Here is a 20,973-nt window from a genome sequence, read left to right as displayed (position 1 = left end):
TATTAAATAGTAGGGCCAATTTTTCCTTTTTTTTAACTTTTTTTTATTGGAATTTCCACTATAGTTTCCGCCACAGCCTTTTGGTTAAGCACATATCAGACTGACATCCTATTAACACTATTATTTATATTTATATGATTACAGATTATAAAAGAAAAGCGATAACATTAAAGGAAAGACAATGCTTATTTACTAAATGTGGCTTTAATTAAACATAGGAAGAATATACACATTTCCAAGGAATTTTTGCTTAAGCCATAGCAGAAGAGTAGAAATCTTTTGTGTAATTATAACCACATTCAGATTCCACTTCCTTTTTTAGGCTGTTGTTGTCTGAGAAGACACCTATTAGATCTCATGACAACTTTGTATGTGTGTATTGTTTATATCATGCTGAGAAATACTCAGTTGGACATCATTGTTAACCTCATGTGGTGTGTTCTTCAAGACATTCCACTAGTAAAATGTGTTTCCATTTTATCCTAACACCTTTAGTTTGTTAGGTAAAATAATATCCACAAATAATTTTGTGTATATATGGTGTGTGTGTATATGTGTATATATACGGTATATATACGTATACATATATATATATATATATATATGTATATATAAAAATATATGTACACATTTATATGTACATTTTAAAGGTAAAAATGGAGCTAATAGAGTATCCCAGTCTACCATTGGCATATACGCCCCGTGGTTCATTCAGATGAAATCCCAGTGCCAGTTTTCGTTACACTACCCTCTCTTGAAGAACATTATGATTATGGTGATGTACTAGGTGACAACAATGATGAAGAGTTTGAAATTGAAGAAGACTCTGTTCGTAACGGATTTGATCAGCATGAGTTAAGTGATTTGGCACCTGATTGAGGACTATCGAAGAAGGCTTCAGAACTCCTAGCATCAAGACTGCGTGAGAAAAACTTACTTGAAAAAGGAACAAATGTATTCTACTTTCGAACCAGAGAAATTGCATTTCTGCAGTACTTTAGAACTGACAGTGGCTTTGTGTATTTTCATAACATACCTGGTTTAATGGAGGAATTGGGAATTCCAATCTATAGCTCAACTGAATGGCGACTATTTATCGATAGCTCAAAGCGGCTCTTTAAGTGTGTCCTTCTTCACAATGGCAATATATTTGGGTCAGTCCCAAATGGCCATTCATTTTCTCTTTGTGAAGAATATGCAGACATAAAGAGAGTCATTGAGTTGTCCCAATATCACTAATACAATTGGGTCATCTGTGTTGACCTTAAAATGGTATGCTTCCCTCTTGGTCAGCAACACCGATACACCAAGTATCCCTGTTACCTGTGCATGTGGGACAGCAGAGCTCCTGAAAGGCTTTGGGTGGAAAGGAATTGGTCTCCAAGATCTGCCCTATAACCAGGTGATCCAAACATTCTATATGAGCCAATTGTTGATAAAAAGAATATTATATTTCCGCCTCTGCATATGAAACTGGGTCTGATGAAGCAGTTAAAGCTTTGCCAACTGAAGGAGACTGTTTCAAGTACCTAATTTTGGCATTTCCTAGCCTGTCATTTGAAAAAATAAAGACCAATGTGTTTAATGGTCCACAGATTCGGCAGCTCATCAAAGATGAACATTTCATCAAGACAATGCCTCTGATTCATCAAGCAGAATCGGATTTTCGCATTCGTATTCGCGATCCGAAATCGTACGCCATCGCGCTATTCAGCAACTGAAAAAGCTCGCGGCCGGAGCCGCGCATCTCCGGCAGCTTTACACTGGCGAGCTTGCATTAAAAGTCACTGTTCCCCTAAAAAATCATTCTTTCTAATGGCAGGAATCCGGCTGGCAGTGAGGCGAGTGTACGCGCACACTCGAGTCCGGACCGCGGTAAACCGCGATTGATGGCCGCGCGTACTTTCGCGCTTCCAGCGAGCGTGGATTTTATTGATGAATCAGGGGCAATGTCAGAAGTCGAAAAGAATGCTTGGTTATTATTCAAAGCCATTGTTAAGGACTTTCTTGGAAACACACAAGCAAATAATTACACAGAAATTAGCCAGAAACTCTTGGAGAGCTACACAATGCTTGGTTGCAAGGACGGTATCAGAGTAGATGAGATGTACATATGATGGCTGACTATTACTGTTTGAGCATCCGGCAGGATTGTCCTAACACTGAACACTCCAGGAAAAAGCTATAAGCATACATTTTTACCTTAACTGCTTACCTGATTAACCCCCCCTAGCGGTATTCCCGAGTGTGACTCGGGGTGGGAAAAATTGCAAAAAGCGGTAACCCCGAGTCACACTCGTGGTAACTTTGGGGGTCCCTCTTACCTTAGCCCCGCGCTCCAGCGGCGATCGCACAATCCCGCTGTGATGGCGGGGCGCTTCTCCGTCGGGGGGCGTGGCGGGACGGGAAATTTAAAAGCAGATTACGGAGTAATCTGCTTTTAAATACCGCTGGGGTCCCCACCTTCCCCGCTGAATGCATCTGCAGTTAGATGCGATCACCATTAGTAAATCCAGGGGGTGATACCAGCGGAGATTTCCCGCTGGCAGCACCCCCTGGATCTACTGCAGCTGCTCCCTGCTCGCATCTCCTGAAGGCTGATCTCCGGGTGATGCGAGCAGGAGAGTGAACAGGGTAGGGACATCCCCATAGCATCACCCGGAGATCAGCCTCCGGGAGATGCGAGCAGGGGAATCAAGCAGGGCGGGGACATCGCCACCGCATCACCCGGCAAGATGTGTGACATCTTCCGGGTGATGCGCTGGAGTGATGGATTGTGGGGGCGGAAAATTTAAAAGCAGATTACTATGTAATCTGCTTTTAAATTTTTTTTTTACAGTGAAATACACACAATAACATACAATAAAAGTACAAATACACATTTTAGTGCATCAAGCATCATTGCCCAGTGCCCTGATTTATATTTTGCCCACTATTAGCCCTGACCTTGATCTGACCTTTTGATCACTTATGAATCACTTCCTGAATGTATCATTTCATCACTTTGTCTTTGACCTTGATGTTCCTGACTGATTGCTGGAGACCACATGGCATCCAAACGACATCTCGCCGGTGCAAGCGCTGTTTTGGAGGAATTTTAAAAGCAGCGATAGTGATTTGGAGTCCGTTGTGGAATCGAGCGATAGCGATTCACCAGGAAATTTGTCATCGGACAGCGAAAGTGAACTGAGCGACAATTCTGAACCTGTGCACACATGGTGTCCTATTGACCTTGATGCGGACCAGGCAGCACCGCCAAGATTTCCATATACCGGCGCACCTGGGATGAAAATTGAGGCTGAATGCGACGACCCCCTGGCGTACCTGAAGTTGTTTTTGACTGAAGTTATCGAAAAAATTGTTACGGAGACAAACAGGTAAGCCGTACTTTTTGAAATTTTTTGCTTTTTTTTATGCCAACATGTATGCTGCTCTGTGTTTGCTAACTTTTAGAAAATTTTTGCAAATTTTTTTTGCCAACGTGTGCTGCTCTGTGTTTGCTAACTTTTAGAAAGTTTTTGCTAATTTTTTTTTGCCAACATATGTGCTGCTCTGTGTTTGCTAACTTTTTAAATTTTTTTGCTATTTTTTTATGCCAACATGTATGCTGTTCTGTGTTTGCTAACTTTTTGAAAATTTTTGCTAAATTTTTTTTTTTATGCAAACGTATATGCTGCTGTGTTTGCTAACATATTACTTGCCACCTTCACACTATAAAAGAACATATCCTAAAATACATTTTTTATTTTGTTTTATGCAGGTACGCTGGACAACAACAAGGTGCTCCACACCTGAGGTTTGCAAGAAGCAGAAAGTGGGAACCTGTGACCAAGGATGACATTTGGCTGTTTTTGGGCTTGGTGATGCTGCAGGGCAAACCCCTGCAGAAGTGGTACTGGTCCAAGAACAAAATGGTTGCCACTTCATTCTTTGGCACAGTCATGCCAGAATACCGCTTTTCCCTCATTATGAAGTACCTGCACTTCGCAAACAATGAAGAATTTGATGAGACTACCCATCCTGCACCAAAACTCAAGAAAATTTGGGAAGTATCTCAGATTATCCTACAAAATTTCCAGCAAACCTATGTGCCAGAAAGAGATGTCAGCATCGTTGAAAGTCTAATGGCTTACAAGGGGAGGCTCAGCTGGGTACAGTACATTGCGTCAAAGAGGGCACGATTTGGTGTGAAGACCTATATGCTGTATGAATCTTCATCTGGCTACATCTGGAATACAGTACTGTACACTGGAAAAGGGACACAGTTCACCCCCAGATACAGCCATTATGGATTGGCCACATCTTCAGTGCTATGCCTCATTGAGCCATCGCTAGGTCAGGGGTATTGTGTCATAACTGACAATTTCTACACCTCTCCTGAGCTTTATGAGTTCCTTCTGCAACACAGAACGGATGCGTATGGAACCGTTAGGGCTAACCGGCGCAACCTGCCAGCACTGTTTGCAAAAGGGAAGCTGAAGACAGGAGAAAGTGTTGCCTGGCAGAAAGGCAAAATGATGGCCCTAAGATGACGTGACAAGAAAGATGTGTGCCTGATGAGTACTGTCCATGATGCCTCCACCGTTCTGGTACACACAAAACGTGGGAAAGAAGTGATGAAGCCACAGGGGGTGATTGACTACAACAACACCATGGGAGGTGTGGACAGAGCTGACCAAGCCATGACATTCTACCCAGCGATGAGGAAACAGCAAAGGAAATACTACAAGAAGATTTTCAGGCATCTTGTTGAGCAGTGCCTATGGAATGTCTACGTTCTGTACAAAAAAAATCAGAGGCCTGTGAATCATTCAGACTTCATTTTGCAAGTTTCCGAATCCATAGTCAAGAACCACCAAACACCATCAGTGGCTATGAACAGACCTGGACGTTGTGCTTCCACCATTGTTAACCCAGAATGCCTGACCGGTCTTCACTTCGTTGAATACATCCCACCAACCCAGAAAAAGGCAGCACCTACAAGGATGTGCGTGGATTGCTGCTCAAAGACCGATGACAGAGGAAGGAAGAAACGCAAGGAAACCAGGTTCTACTGTCCCGACTGTGATGTTGGGCTTTGTGCAGCACCCTGCTTCAAAATCTACTACACCCGGGATGTGTACTAAAAATGTAAATATTTTTTTTTTCTAAAATCTGCATTTAATTTATCTTATTATTTATCAATAATATTGCACCCTTGTTTGGAAAATTTCAGTTAGAAATTTTTGATAAAAAAATTTTTTTTTGATAAGTTACACTGTTGTAGTCTATTATTTCATTATTTTTTATAATTATGTATTATAATTATGTATTATATTATAATTTATGATTATAATATAATAAATAAATATAATTATTATACCCGGGAGTTAATCCTAAGAATTACAGACCCACAATATAAACAAAAATTTCTATGCAAAAAAAATAGGATCACTTTTTGCATCAAAAAATTATAGAATTAGAACGCTAGGGAGGTTAATTTTCAAATGTTTTACTGTAAAAAATGTCTTAGAGTAACAATAAATCCTTTGTTCGAACAAAAGAAGTTTAAATAAACAGTAAATTCAAGTTAATATTTCATTATTTTTTAATTGTATGTAAAATTTGTATGTTTTTTGACAAAAATGGAGGGTACCCTGTATCGTAAAAACTGGATATGATAGTACAAACTGGGGTAATTTCTGGATTCACCACCAAAAATTAGTAAAAAACAAGTGTAAGATCCAACTCAACAAAAAAAGCGTTCCCTCGTATTATCTGTTACTCAAGACACACCCCACTGTATTACTTACATTAGGGATTCAGAGTGCTGGAGCTAAAAACTCTGCATTAAACATGAGCAGGCTATGTAGTAAAATGAAATGTTTCATATAAATGTTTGTTCTGAAAGTAATTTACTTCTGAATCTGGAGTTTTATTTTTTTTTTTAATTTTAAATCATTTCTGCCCACTGTTTTTGTATGAAAAGAAATATATATAAAATTGCAGTTCTGGCTGCTTCTCTGTTCCCTGCAGACTCCAAACACAGCCCTCTTCTGGGTTTATTGACAGCCAGTATCATTCCATGCCCTTCTTCCATACATGCACCTTATGTCATTTGCCCGAAAGACTCATTATTATTATTACACAGTATTTATATAGCACCGACATATTACGCAGTACTGTATAAAGTCCATAGTCATGCCACGAACTTCCCCTCAAAAGGGCTCACAATCCAATGTCAATCCAACAAAAGGGCTCACAATCCAATCCAACAAAACAATGCATGTGGCTTGTTTACTGGGTAAGGAAAAGTCAGTGCATTAGTCTTCCAAACCCTGCAATTATTTTGTTGTTGCTGTGTGTATCACATTGTTGGTTTGTTTGTCATGCTTTCATTTATCAATGATCATTCACAACGACTATGTATCTACAGCATGTGTAGCTTAAATCCTTTCGGCTCCTTTACTTCTATTTTCTAATTGGGTACCAGAGAGGTTTGCCATGAAGGTTTTCTAAAAAAAAAAAGGTAACAGCAGTTACCCTGAAGGCCCATTTAATCATTACTGTTCTTTATTTAATGCAGTTGGTAATGAATTTTAAATTAACCATTTTTAGGCATGTGAACTACAACACATGTAAATATTTGTCTGCCAGCAATATGTTTTAGAGTCCTTCCATTTTACACAACCATTAGTGTGCACAGCCTCAGAGGTGTCTTCTGTTAGACATCAATTCTCCTTTAATAATGAAAATGAATAAAAATGACAGGTTTTCTTTAGCAAGCAAGGTAAAGGAGAACAAGGTGAATGTTAATATGAGAAGCCATTTAGACATTTAAACTCTGCCCTAACAGTTTTAATGCAAACTGTTGTTAGGCATATATGCTTCTACGCAGTTTTTAAGAACTGTTAGGATCAGTTTAGTGTACATAAAAAAAATGGCCCTTTAATTTAACAGTGATGTGAACACTGTTTTTCATCATTTCTTTTACAAAGGAAAAACTTACCATAACTCAAAATGTATAAAGCAGCTGATTAGTTTCCAGTGACTCAGAAGCCCTTTAAAAAAGATTACTTTTTGCACTGCTATGTTACATATTGTATGATTGAAGACGCATATTGCATTATGCTGTTATTTAGTGCACTTATCTGCATTTTTTTTTAGAAACCCATGTCTGCTATTCCTGTCTGGTTGCTCTGCATTTTTTATTTAATTTCCTATCAGACATTTGCTGAGTCAGGCTAGAATGGAAAAATGATGAAAGCCTACTCATCATTCATATTAATTTTAATATGCAAGATATAAATTGGCAAAATGTAACCACTGTTTGCAATAGCCATGAAAATATTTAGTTCATTGAAGATGGCTTTAGAAATACAGAGGGTTGTTGCGCACTATTTTTAACATTATGGCTTTAGAATGAATTGGATTGAAGACTCTAATAAATGTATTATGAGCAAAATCTATGTATGAAAATATATACGTGTTTTGCTCCGAAAGTGGAAACTGTGGCAATGGTTAGCCAGTAGATGGAAGTACCAGCATAGACTGTCATATTCATTGTACAATGCTCTTGCCAATCAATCAAATCGTCTCATGTTTGATTTCGATAACTTTAAACAAGCATAGGTGGTATTTTATTATTATTTCTGTATAGATAGAGAAATGCTATATACATCTGTTTTATAATGTTTCATAATAAACTGTGTATGAGCCTTAAATACTTCCCACAGGCTGATCATTAAGAGGCATTATCGCCTTCAAATTTCATTTCAGAGTTGGTGCATGGTAGCACCAGCACCACCCCCAGATGGGGTGGTGTTTTTTTAACAGATATTTTCTTTCATCCCTGTTGACACTTAACATGGCACAGGCAGGCAGGAACCATCTGCAATGACTAGAGCGCCAGGTGGACAACTAAATGGGGTACATGGTTAATCTTGGCACAGTATGCATCAGCAACCTTAAAAACTTTTGGTTAACGTAGTTGGACCAATGACTAGAATTTAACAATTACTCACTCGAAGCTCTGGCTGATCTGGTTTCCAGTGTGCAATTTGAGTACTTATTGTGTGCAGCATTAAGAAGCTTTCTTGTGGTTAGCATGGGCATTTACCAACTATTGAAAACCCTGAATATTTTTTAATATGTTCTGAAAAAAAATGTTGTAGTTGTACCACTAGCGGGCTGGTTATAAGTCTAAAAACAATTGTTTATATTGTACCATAGTGGAATAGTCTTCCTCCAACCCATTATTCAGATGGAAATTGTCTAGAAAACCTGTATTTGTTTTAGTGTGTGCCTATTCATCTAGAATTGCTGCTTGTGATAGTCTGATCATTTTGATCATTTGTAGTTGTCAGCAAAGCTTTTTCTTTGGTTACTGTCAGCAACGTTTGCATGGGTTGTACAAATGACTGACAATTTCTTCTCAATTTTGTCTGGAATTCCTTAAGTGCTGATGTCCCCAATCATACATGGTGCAGTTTATGCTACATCCCTTGAAAACATATCAATGGACCCAGCAGGGAGTATAGATACTACACACAGACCATATAAAAGTCCTTTTAAATTCCACTATTCAATTCCTAAATATTCATTAGATTCCAAGCAAATTAGGGTAAATAAATGTGTTATCTATAGAAGAATCCTCTCCATCTCTATTCCCAGAAGTGACATCAGTTTGTCATCATTTACAGTGTATCAAAAGACCATCCTAATTATCTATCATGTTCCTAGCTAATGAGGGATTAGTTTTTGTGCAGGCTGTGGATAGTGGAAATGAGCTTCTGTAACAATTAGCATTATTCCTAATGTGCAATGCGCTCCTCTAAACCATCAAAAACTGACTCAATGTCATCTTTGACTCCAGTACTTGGCCCCGTGCCCATTGTAAGCTGACCAGAATCAAAAATATATAATGTATTATATTTATTCTGTAATAATACAGCTCTTTCAATACACTACCTACTAGCCACCTGTAATTTCAGAGCTGTTTCCCCCTTTGAAATATCACTTTTAAATAGCACTTAGAAAAATAATGAAGTAAAGTTGTCCAAGATGTTTAATTAGAAGAAACACTGAACCACATATGGTAGAATCCTTGGTTGAATGGAATTCCAAATAAACTATTCAACAGACAGTATAGCAGCTGGCAGTTTTCTGGAGAAGGCTAATGTGAGTTGAGCAGATGTGTTTTAAAAAGCATTGTGGGAAAAAGTGTGAGCAGTATTGGCAGTTTAGTAGCTTTTATTGAAGTGTGGGTCATTTGTATATTGTGCAGCTTCTCAGAGACAAAAGCTAAAGGCCCATTGACACATCTGCATTTTGGTTATGTTTCAGGTGAATACAGTAAGTGCCAGTACACTAGAATTGTTTTAAGGGCAAAACGTTTTTGCAATTCAACACTGTCATTACTATAGGCCAGGTCAAATTTACTATAGGTATGCACAATTCCCCCCTCCCCTTCTCTGCTCTTTTCTCTAGGTCTCGCCTGCATTAATTTTTTAGTATGCATACATTTTTGAGGCGTTTGCTTTTCTTTTATGTGACAAGCTGTGTCGTCCCCACTTGTATTGCCTCCAGTTAAACACTTAATTGCAAAGAATGGTGCTTACATAATGACTGTAAAGGGCTGTACTTCTGCAGCAGAACTGTGAGGCCAGGTTGTCTTAACGTGTCCTAAATGGCCTTGGCTCCCATGAAGTAAATAAGTGATTGTGGGAGCTAGGCAGAAAAGCAGCACTAGGACAGTAGGGGGTTCAGGGAATAGCATAGAAGTATGAGAGTATTGCATAAAAAGCTGCAACTTTATACCTATTATTTGACCCTGATTGTTCAGAACTATCACTCTGGGCACTCTGGTAACCAAGAAACTGTACAGGGTGATACAACCTGATTGGTTCACAGTGATGCTTCTCTTTACCTACCCATTCTGTGATCTAATGTGTAGAATGATTAAATGAAGCTGGTATAGTTTTGTTTTTTAAACCCCCTAGCGTTCTAATTCTGTCATTTTTTTTTTTTTGCAAAAAATGATCCTATTTTAGATCTTTAGATCTTTTTATAGAAATTTTTGTTTATATTGTGGGCCTGTAATTCTTCGGATTAACTCCTGGGTATAATAATTATATTTTTTTATTATATTATAATCATAAATTATAATATAATACATAATTATAATACATAATTATAAAAAATAATGAAATAATAGACCACAACAGTGTAATTTATCAAAATTTTTTTTTTTTTTATCAAAAATTTCTAACTGAAATTTTCCAAACAAGGGTGCAATATTATTGATAAATAATAATTCTTGGACCAGTACCACTTCTGCAGGGGTTTGCCCACAACTCCCTGCAGGATCACCAAGCCCAAAAACAGCCAAATGTCATCCTTGGTCACAGGTTCCCACTTTCTGCTTCTTGCAATTCTCAGGTGTGGAGCACCTTGTTGTTGTCCAGCGTACCTGCATAAAACAAAAAAAAAAATGTATTTTAGGATATGTTCTTTTATAGTGTGAAGGTGGCAAGTAATATGTTAGCAAACACAGAGCAGCATATACGTTTGCATAAAAAAAAAAAAAATTTAGCAAAAAATTTCAAAAAGTTAGCAAACACAGAGCAGCACACATGTTGGCAAAAAACATTAGCAAAAAATTTCAAAAAGTTAGCAAACACAGAGCAGCACACATGTTGGCATAAAAAAATTAGCAAAAATTTTCTAAAAGTTAGCAAACACAGAGCAGCATACATGTTGGCATAAAAAAAAAAATAGCAAATAATTTCAAAAAGTTAGCAAACACAAGAGCGGCTTACCTGTTTGTCTCTGCAACAATTTTTTCGATAACTTCATCAGTCAAAAACAACTTCAGGTACGCCAGGGGGTCAGGTAAGAGGGACCCCCAAAGTTACCTTGAGTGTGACTCGGGGTTACCGCTTTTTGTGCAATATTTCCCACCCCGAGTCACACTCGGGAATACCGCTAGGGGGGGGGGTTAAGAAACAAGTAGATGGAATATTTGTTCTTTTATACATGCATTAAAAAACTCATGTTACTGCCCTGTCCCTGTTCCCTAGCAGGGCACCACCATCTTTTTTTCTTCTCTTCTGTTAGATGATTTTCCGCCATCTTGACTAGCCAGGCTGGGAGGACTGAAACCCTGTGCAGGCAGCATTTCTAGCGCGCACAGAGGACACTGGGAATGGCGAGTATTCTGGCAACCAAGGCTGAAAATGTGCAGCTTTTTGCCAGAAATCCAGAGCTATCAGGTAGGTAGGAGGAGTTATTACAGAAATGACATTGCCTGTCCCTTTCTGCAATAATAACCTGCCTGATTGTGGATTCTAAAAAGTGGAACTTTAGTTCTGCTTGATTTTCTCATGAGAAGTTGCAGTATACTTCTTGACAGGTGGCATCTATTAGACTCAACTCTGTGTGTCATGTTAGATCTTCTAGTGTCTGGGATGTCACTTCTGTGTAGTTGTTTTGTTTTTTGATTGTGGGAATATATGGGAAACTTTGTAGCTATTTATTTCTTATCAGTCTATATACATACATACCAGACATTATATTTTTGTTGTCTATTATGTTTTTGTCATTTAGGTGGCGTGCTTGACTCATGTAGCTGCCAACTTCCTTAATGGTGAAGTAGAAGCAAAACGTTGGGGAACAGCTCATGGAAGTATTGTCCCATACCAGGTAGGAATTTATTGCGAACTGTTTAAGCCAAGAACACTATATAAATTGAAAATGTAATTTTTTTAGGTTCTGTTCTATTAAGTCCTGTTAATACACAGGTCTATTTTTCTGTAGAATGCAATCGTTTATTACCTATTTCTGTGTGCCCCTAGTGACTGGGTGACATTGGTTTCCACTTATAGTGAGATTGAAGAGGTCACACATGAAATTGTGTTTCAGTGGAATTTGTAAACTATAAATAGTTGGCACATAATGGCAGAATTTACAAAAATTGGAAGTTACTCAGTATCAGTAATAGGATACCCTATGCATTGTTTTTGCTAACTGATTGGTACATGTCTTGGTCTCAGAGACAAATTGATGGTCCACGGAGAATCATGTGGTTATCAAAAGCCTTGATGCATGTCCAACCTTAACCATGCTTAATCATAAGGTTTATGATTAGGTACCGTTAGGAAGGTAACCTGCAGTATTTGTGCATTTACTTTAGTCATTGCATGTTTCTCCGTGAGCATTCATTTGGATGAGCAATGCCTGTAAAGTGGTTGTGATATTAGAATGTAACATTTCTTTTTCTGCTTGCTTGTTCAGGGCGCTTACTTACAAGGGAGGTAGCCACATAGACAGATATGTCTAGCATTTTCAAACATATGTCTGCAGTAGCAGTCCTGCCATTTTTCTGTCATTATGAAGCAGGATTAAAAAGATTTGAATGTTTTATTCTGATGACAATGGACAAGGAGATATTACGTGTATATAGTAGAAAGCCAATGGGCCTAATTTCTCTCTAAGACTGGAGAAGATAGACTATCGTGGGTGAACCAGAGGGATCCAGCAAACCTGGAATGGATTTCTTAAAATCACTTGCTATATTTTGGCAAGGATTTTCAATCCTAGACTAATTCCAGGTTTGCTGGATCACCCAGGTTCACTTATGATAGACTATCCTCTCAAGAGAGCTTTGAGAAATTAGGCCCAATGTTATCATCTATAAAAGAAGAGGTTCTTAAGATGAGTAACTCAGTGGTAGTGGAATATGTAATTGCACATTTCAAAGCAATAAAAAGACAAGCTTTCTTTTAACTAATAAATAAATATTCTGTGGATAGGAAAAACATTTTGTTTTTGTCGTAAAACAAGTATCCTTCTGAAATGTGTCCTTATGTGTCACATACCTGAAGAACTCTGAGGTGACAGGGATGGCTGTTTCCTTGTTAGTCCAAGCATCCCTAGTTATTTAATTAGTATGTAATACGGAGGTTATGTATTTGCACATAGTGTGTGGTTCATTGGGTTTTGGGAGGCAAAAAGAACACAAGACCCTTGGAGCCACACAGTAGGTTGAAGGGTTTATTCAGTCACAGAAAACTGTTTCAGATTAGGGGTCAGAGTTACAGGAAATGACTGAATGCCGCTCAGCCCTGATCCAAAGAGAAGGCTGATACCTGAAAAGTCCATATGAAGTTAACATAAGTGGCAGGCATGTGGGCCAACAAATGTACATGTCATGAATCTCAAATGTATGCATTCATGTGTAAAAACAAGTGGCAAAGAGCAACCCTATGTGAAAAGCTATGCACACATGTGCTCTCAGGTTAGTGTGACATTTATACTGTCTTAAAAACAAAATGTGATTTTACCGACCAGGCCAGCAGGGAAAGGGCATTTCTGTGCAGGCCAGACATTGCTATATAGAAGATCTTTTTAGAGGGTCCAGTCTTAAGTTTGAATCCTACTTTCTCTTTCTTTATCCAAATCTCTTACATTGTTAAAGAACCAAGGAATCCATTACATGGAGAACTGATAAAATTCACATTACGTCCAAAACAAAGCATCCATTTAAATTCAGTAGTGTTTAGCCAGCTTATCTGTTTTACATCCCTTTACTCAACAGGCGGCATCTCACATTCAGTCTTAGAGAAGAACATTATATGGTGCTTAGACCTTTTTGGCTTGGTAAACTATACTGTTCACTAGACAGGCTTTCAAAATCTTCCAGCTTATGCCTTTTAGTGCATTATATAGCCCATGTGTTTTTAGTGAAGAATTTACTTAAAACAAAACATCTGCCATTTATTGAACTGTGCATATGTTATACTTGTTGATGGCACAAAGTGTTTAAATTGTTTCTGCTACAAAATTCTTTTTCTGTCTTTCTATCACAAGTTAACGCAAATGAAAAACATGCAATCAAAAAGTAGTTTTGTTTTTGTTCTATGATTTATTAAGAAATAATTAACAAACTCTGAATGACATGTACAAAGCTTTTGTGGCAAGTAGCATCCTGTAGCTTAAAGGAGGCTGGGCCTTACTGTCTGATTTTTAGACTATTTTCATTCCTTCTCATCCCATTGCACAGATGTTCAGGATTTGGTAAGCAGAAATGCAAATGATTTTGAACATCTGTATCTTCAGTGCATGACAAATGTTGGACCACAGTCACACCAGAGGTTTTGTTGAATGACTGTACCATTTAATTAGATGATGAAAAAGCAAAACTGTGTGATTAAAGCTTCCCATTCACAAGCAAACTTTCGCTGCAGGATGTGTAAGATATGTTTGAAGGAACTAGAACTAGAGTTTACAAAACGGAAGCATTTGTACAAGATTAATAGGTATTTCAAGGCTACTTTAAGACTGTTTCAATTTAAAAGCCCATTTATGTACATTGTGCTACCAGATAACACACTGCCCCATTCCAGAGGTTCATGCACAGTATCCTAACAGTATGCTTTAGCTAACCTGGACTAGGTAGTTCATCTCAAATTATGTAACATCTGCAGCATTAGTGACTGACTTTACAAATGTTGGTCTCAATAGTCTGTGGTCTACAGAAGCAGAATTTTTCTGGGTCCTTCAAATGACCTTAGCAGAAAACTGAAAGAACACCAAAAGATATATGCAGTAATTAGGGAGGTGGGCTAAGCTATAAATTAGGACCCTCTATTTGTTAGGTCTATGTAATCACCTGGGCCACTTTGTCCTGGTGACCAACCGTTGTCATCACAAATGAAAGATGAATGCTGGTATCATTGATGTGATGTTTATCACAAATGAATGTCCCATATAAAACAGATGGGTGAACTGTTAGTTTCATACCTTATTAGACCTTAGTTTTTTGGTAAAACATTGACCAAATTCAAGGGTTGGGGAATGTAGATGATCTGTCCTGGGTACATTCTTACATCAGCCTGGAAATGTCCTTCCTGAGGTTTACACTTTGCCCAAGTTTCTTTCACATATGTTAAGAAGTATCTAAACCATGGCAAGAATACACCTGTTAGTCAAAGTATTGTTTTTTTTTTTTTTTTTGCTAATGACAGACATGTAGAGTTCTGCAAGGTTTTGTGTAGCTTGGTACTTAAAGTCTGCCAGCACAGCTGCAGCTTTGTTGCTTACAAGCAGGATGTATAATTTTACTGTAAATTTAGTGCTGTAAGTTGTCTCTTTTTCCCGTCGTGGTAAATTTGGACAGTATGGGCATGATAGAAATATCAAACTGTAAACTCTTTTTGGGAACAGTCTGATGGGAGTGAAATCTTTCCTCTGTGTATAAAGATGGTACTTAGGCCATTAAGTCTTGGTAACCTACCCCCTATTTTCTATGTATGGACAATCGTTTTGAATATAGCCTTTTATTTTTATTTGATATATGGGCAGAAGCAGTACATGTATTCCGGATGTTTATACCTTACCTATAGTTTTAAAATTTATGTTAAAAAATGCACAATGTAATTTGTGTACAGTAAAAAGTTAAAAAGCTGAAACCCTTGGCAGGTTTCTTGTGCAGCTGTGAACAAGTCTCACTTTTGTTTTTCTCATCATGAAAGTGTTTCCTTCTCCAGAAAGCCATTGTCATTCCCTTTGGAATGTGAGCAATTCATTCACTTGTTCCGGCGCAACCACTTTCTTTTATTCTTAATATAAACAATACATTTTGATTTTATTTTCTGATGAGGGTATTGTGCCACTTGTATTAGGAAGGAAACGGAAAAAGAACTAAAACGGTAAAGCAAATAGAAATGATGATTGTTGAAGCTTTACTACTAAAGAGTCGGTTAAACCAAACTTTCTGTATTACAGCAAGAATAAAGACTCCAGTTCATAAATCATAAAAATGATACAATGCTATTAGGTAAAGTTGTTTTATCTTTTGGTTAATTCCAACAGTTTTATTTAGAAGATTTATCAAATAAATTACCATAAAGTTTACCATTATTACCGGTATTATAGTGTAATGCATACATTGTCCAAATGTTATTAAATGATTAGTTTTGTTTTTAGCATAAATTCTTTCATTATTGACCCTGCAACCTACCTAAAAACTTGGAAGGAAAAGTTTCCTCATATGATCCTAACTATGGGTATCATACAATGGCCCATGGTGGTTGCAGGCGCAGAACAGCATGTAGACACCCCACTGAGGGGCTTCAATCTGCACTGTGAAACCCACAGTCAGAAGAGGGTTTCTTAATACTACATAATATTAACATAAATACACCACAAATTCCCAGTGAATGTAAACCCAAACTAAATGTTTTCCTTTAGTCAAGTACATATCGTTAAAATATATTGTTTTGGGGAACACCTGCCTATATTCTATGGGGATTAGAGGAGATGTATCTTATCCTTCTAAGACGTAGTACAGTAAATGAGCATTGCCACGGAAAATGGAAATTATGTTGCTGGCAAGAATTATGTAAAAAAAAAAAAAACCCGAAAAAAAATGCTAACACCACATCCATGGACTGGCACACTGCAATGTATCTGAAGTTAGTAAAATAATGGTAGTGTGCATATCATCATTATCACCAAAAACTGTTGGATTGTTTGTTTGGAAATAGCTTTTTTAAGTTGAACAATTGAAATAGTTTAAAATCAATACCACTAGATGGCACTGTAGGCTTTAGAATTTGTTTTATACTGTATATGAAAAAGTTTGCCGGTATAGTTACTGTACATAGCTGAAAGTAAAAGCATGCTCAAAAAACATTCAGCTATACCACGTATTTACACAAAAAGTTGTCCTTTTTTTTATTAGGAATAAATGTTAGAAAATTATTAGCTTGATAAAGAAATGGAAAAGTAGGCAGATTTTTGACTGATTGGTTAAATGCTAATTCTAGGGGATAGATAAGATTTAGTTTTATTGCATCAAAATTATGCAGTGTTACATAATTACTGCACAAAACCCATATGTTCTATATCTGTTCAGTTGATACTATTTGCTAGGCACATTTTAAGGACAGTAATACAGGGGTAACATGAACAATAAACATGCTCAACACTTTTGGATAGTTGCATATTCCCCCAAATTCTTTGGAAAAATGAATTTAACAAAAAGTGATATTTTGCAGCCTTGACATACTCTACTGTAAAATGACTTTAAAGCTGAACGTATGTTCCATTTTTAATATTTGGGATCAGGACAGCCTTTTTGTAGAAGGGGAAAGGCAATATCCCTCCAGCAATAAGTATTTTTACCTGCCTAATCACCGTCCTCTTCTGTCAAAATTCCCTGAGCTGTGCAGCTTAGTGTAGGAAGCCAGGGTACCCAGTGCATTCCAGCTTCCCCTGCAGACTGAATAAACTATGCCACCCAGCGATGGGCAATAAAGATGGCTGAAGATTAAAACAGTGAAGAGAAGAAAGAAAAAAGATGGCCTTCTGCAATAAAGGACCTGTCTGGTTGCAGTTTTTTAATTTTTGGGTTTAATTCCACTTTAAGGCTACAATTGATACATTTCATAGAATTTTTTTTAAATAGCTTGAGTCTTTGGTGTGATGTTACAAAGAAAAAAAAAAAAGAAAAAAATATCAACGGCCTGCATTTGCATCGTGCTTAGACCTTATAGATGATTCATCAAGGAAAAGTAAAATGCTGATGTATTTTTTTTTTAGACTGTGGCACCTGGAATAGCACTGTTGTCTGATCTGACATCAGTTTTGTTAGGAAGGTTAGTACTTAGTTTGCAGAAAAATATTGCTATCCTTTAAAAAAATGTAAAACAGATATGTCTGTGGGAAGTAAAAGATGTCAGACAATATGCCTAGAAAAGAAGAGCAATGGGTATTATGGTAGGCAGTATATATAGAAGAGGAGTGTTCAGAGTATGACAGGCAGTATGTGAATGAGACAAGCATGAGGGTTAAAAAAGTGTATCAATGAGCAGTATGTATTAATGATTTTATGTTTCCTACAGCGTGTGCCGGAAAACTGTGGTAAAAGACATAGCAGTGGTTACGAATCTATACAAAATTTGCAATAAAACCACTATAAAATGTGTACATACCATAGGGGGGAATTATGAAATTCCCATATAACCCATGTAATTAAATTTTTAATCCATTCACAATATGACTATATGTAAAGCAGCAGCTATACTCTTCCCACAGATCCTTTTACAGAGGTGGAGTAGAGTGTCTGCGGACTTTAAAGGTGGTGGTAAGAAGCTGAAAGAATAAACGTTTGTCAGTGGAATTGGGGACAATATTATAAAGTGAACAGGTTATTAGCAGGTGATGTATCATCAAAATTACTCACTGTATACCAGGGGCAATGAAAATAAGATCAATATTTGGCTTGGAAAATTGAATGTGAAGAGTTATTACAAATGTGCTGGAGACCGATCATTGATACGTTAATGAACATGGGAATTAAACACTAGGGAATGGCCTATGGAGTTAACACATAGGGTGCTGAGTGGCGAGTACAAGTGCTGAGGGCTGGCTGCAGAAGGTAAAAAACACACATTGGGTACTGATAACTGAGCATTTAACACATCTAGTGCTGATTGTTTAAAACATGTGTTGGGTACTAGATATAAGGGGTTAAATTGTATGACCTTGGTACTTGGTGCTCTTCGGTTAAAACACATTTGCTAAAAAAAGGTGCCTAAAAGATAACTGGCATGGGCTTGAGGTTTAAGGGCTAGCACACAAGAATAAGAGAATGTTCTGGGGAATGAAAGTGGCCTAAATCGGGGATAGATATCTGGAGGGTTAACATTCTTTGGAAGCTGATCTCTAGTTAATGCTTTTACACTGGAGAGTTAGCTGTGTGTGAGGGCAATGTTCCTGCTGGTATGGATACTAGTAAAAAAGGTGTGTTTCCTGGGCAAAGGATACAGAAATTAAACCAATGTGTCTCCTACAACACACAAACACATTATGGGGGCAGAGGATGCAGGTTAAATGAGCTTCAGTTTCAAAACACCAGTCTTTTCAGTTAGGTTTAGTAAGCAAATTCTGTGAAAACACCTCTATAATTAGGCCTCATGATACACTACCTGTATGTATCTTAAATCTCAGTTAAATTTGTTTAAAAAGCAAAACAAAATCCCGGGAGAAGATTGTTTTTTTAATGGAGTGTCATACTGAATGGACAGACCCAGGAAGCCTGCACTTGGTCACAATGAGGACTGGAGAGTGTACATGCAAAAAATTGGGATACAGGTGAATGATTAATGAATTCTGGATCTGGGATATTACTGGTGAAAAACTGGTGGGTATATTCTTACTGCCAGAGCATGCTTTGTTTAGCTAAATTTATGACTGATGGCAAAACAGTTTAAACTGAAAGTTGCGTTTTCACATTAACGTGAAAAATGGGCTAGAGCAACTTTGATAAGGACCAAATTGTGATGGCTAAAAGGCTTGTTCAAAGCAATTTTAAAATGGCATGTTTTGTGCATGTCCTAGTAAGCAGTGGCTAATACCTACCAAAAGTGATGCAAAGAAGAACAACAAGTGAGTCAGTCAGGGTTTTGGTCATTCAGGCTTACTGATGCATGTAGGCACTGGGGAGGGATAGTCCTTCCACAAGGTTAAAACTCACAGAAAAATTACTGTAGCATAAAATGTAGCATATCAAGTCTTTTAGAGAGTCATGGGACGCTGTATTTCCTTAGCCTTCTTGTCCAATATCCGCAGCAGGCAGTAATGTTGATATGTGATGACCGTTATGTGTAGCAGAATGGTAAGCCCAGTAAAAAGATGCTCCCCCTGGGAAAATGTTTATTGTATCCTGAGCTCATAGTAGGTGGGTTGAGGGACAGTGGAGCACAGAGCAGATAAGGAGCACAGAGCGGGTAATTTGCAGGGGACAGAAATGAAAAGCATATTAATGTTAAAGTAAAACCTGCACTGTTCTTTTTTTCCTTTTATCAAGATGGTAGAGTTGGGTTTTAACTCCGTTTGTTATTGAATGTGTGTTTAGCTGATTAGATAAAAAGAGAGGAAATACTTCATCACACTTGAAACAAAGTTTCAAACAGGATATTGCAAGTCACTTTTTCTGTTTTATGCCACTTGGGTTTAATGAAGCTTAATTGTTGTGTAAATTAAGTTCTTTTTTGTTAGAAAACATTAGAATAGGTTAATACAAATACTAACATAACAATGTGTAAGTGAATATGTCTGTGTAAGTGATGCTTTATTTATTCATTTGGAGATTTATTTGCTATGCATAGTGATTTGTTGATAGTTTTCGCTTTAAACAAGGAAACCAATGCAATGTGAAGGTTTTACATTTCTTGCTCTAATTATGTAAAGATTCTGTTAGTGAACTTGCATATATGGCTTTAGCCTAAAGCACTGACAGGGGTTATTAAAAGTGTCCTCAATTCTAAGTAACAGAACACCAAGTGACAGTCTGGCTAAAGGGTAAGGCAGTTTAGAAGGTCAAATTGGGCTCTTTGTTTAAAGTGGAACTAAAATTTCACTTTTAAGTTTGCACAATCAGGCAGGTTGGTATTGCAGAAAGAGGCAGGTGATGATCTTTCTGCAATAATGTGTCTGGCCTGCCTGATCACTCTGACAAAAAGCTGAGCTGCACATGCATTGTGCATGGTTTTCCCAGCTTCCCTTGTGTGTGCTGGGATGAATGAACTCGGGAGTTACATTTTCCTGGCAGGACCTATCGAGATGGTCAAAGATTGCCTGGAAAAGGAAGAAGAGAAGGAAGATGGAGCCGCCTGGCACTGGAACGCCGTCATTTGAGTCGCCTGGGCTTAATTCCTGCTTTACGAAAAGGCCCAACCTCAGATATCACTATCCAGTTTTGAAAATATTCTCCTTTTAGCTATTATTTTATTTATTGAACTCCGAGCCAATATAAAGAAAACAAGCTATGTAATCATACATTGTGCATTTTTTTAAATGCAAAAAGTCTAGAACACCTGAATTTGACCTAGTATCAGTCTCTTTCAGTCCCAGCAGCACAGGAGGAGAATTGAAGTAACAGAGGGATAAGCTCATCACTGTTCTGCCTCTCTTTTTACTTTTCATATA

The 20,973-nt window shown here is 37.6% G+C and overlaps 1 protein-coding gene across 2 annotated transcripts in view; it reads left to right on the top strand.

The window, feature by feature from the left end:
* The window catches only part of SUGCT (succinyl-CoA:glutarate-CoA transferase), a 360,863-nt gene that overhangs the window by 57,938 nt on the left and 281,952 nt on the right, over window positions 1-20,973 (top strand). The window contains exon 9 of one of the 2 annotated variants that reach the window (XM_072412169.1): window positions 11,587-11,682. The exons of the other annotated variant lie outside the window; for it this stretch is intronic. Coding sequence (XP_072268270.1) covers window positions 11,587-11,682 — 96 coding nt within the window. The remainder of the gene's footprint in view (window positions 1-11,586; window positions 11,683-20,973) is intronic. 2 annotated transcript variants of the gene reach the window in all.

Source organism: Pyxicephalus adspersus, chromosome 5 (genome assembly GCF_032062135.1).
Source record: "Pyxicephalus adspersus chromosome 5, UCB_Pads_2.0, whole genome shotgun sequence".
In the NCBI taxonomy this organism is placed as follows: domain Eukaryota; kingdom Metazoa; phylum Chordata; class Amphibia; order Anura; family Pyxicephalidae; genus Pyxicephalus; species Pyxicephalus adspersus.
Note: the sequence above shows the minus strand (reverse complement) of the source record. Positions and strands in the feature narration are given on the sequence as shown.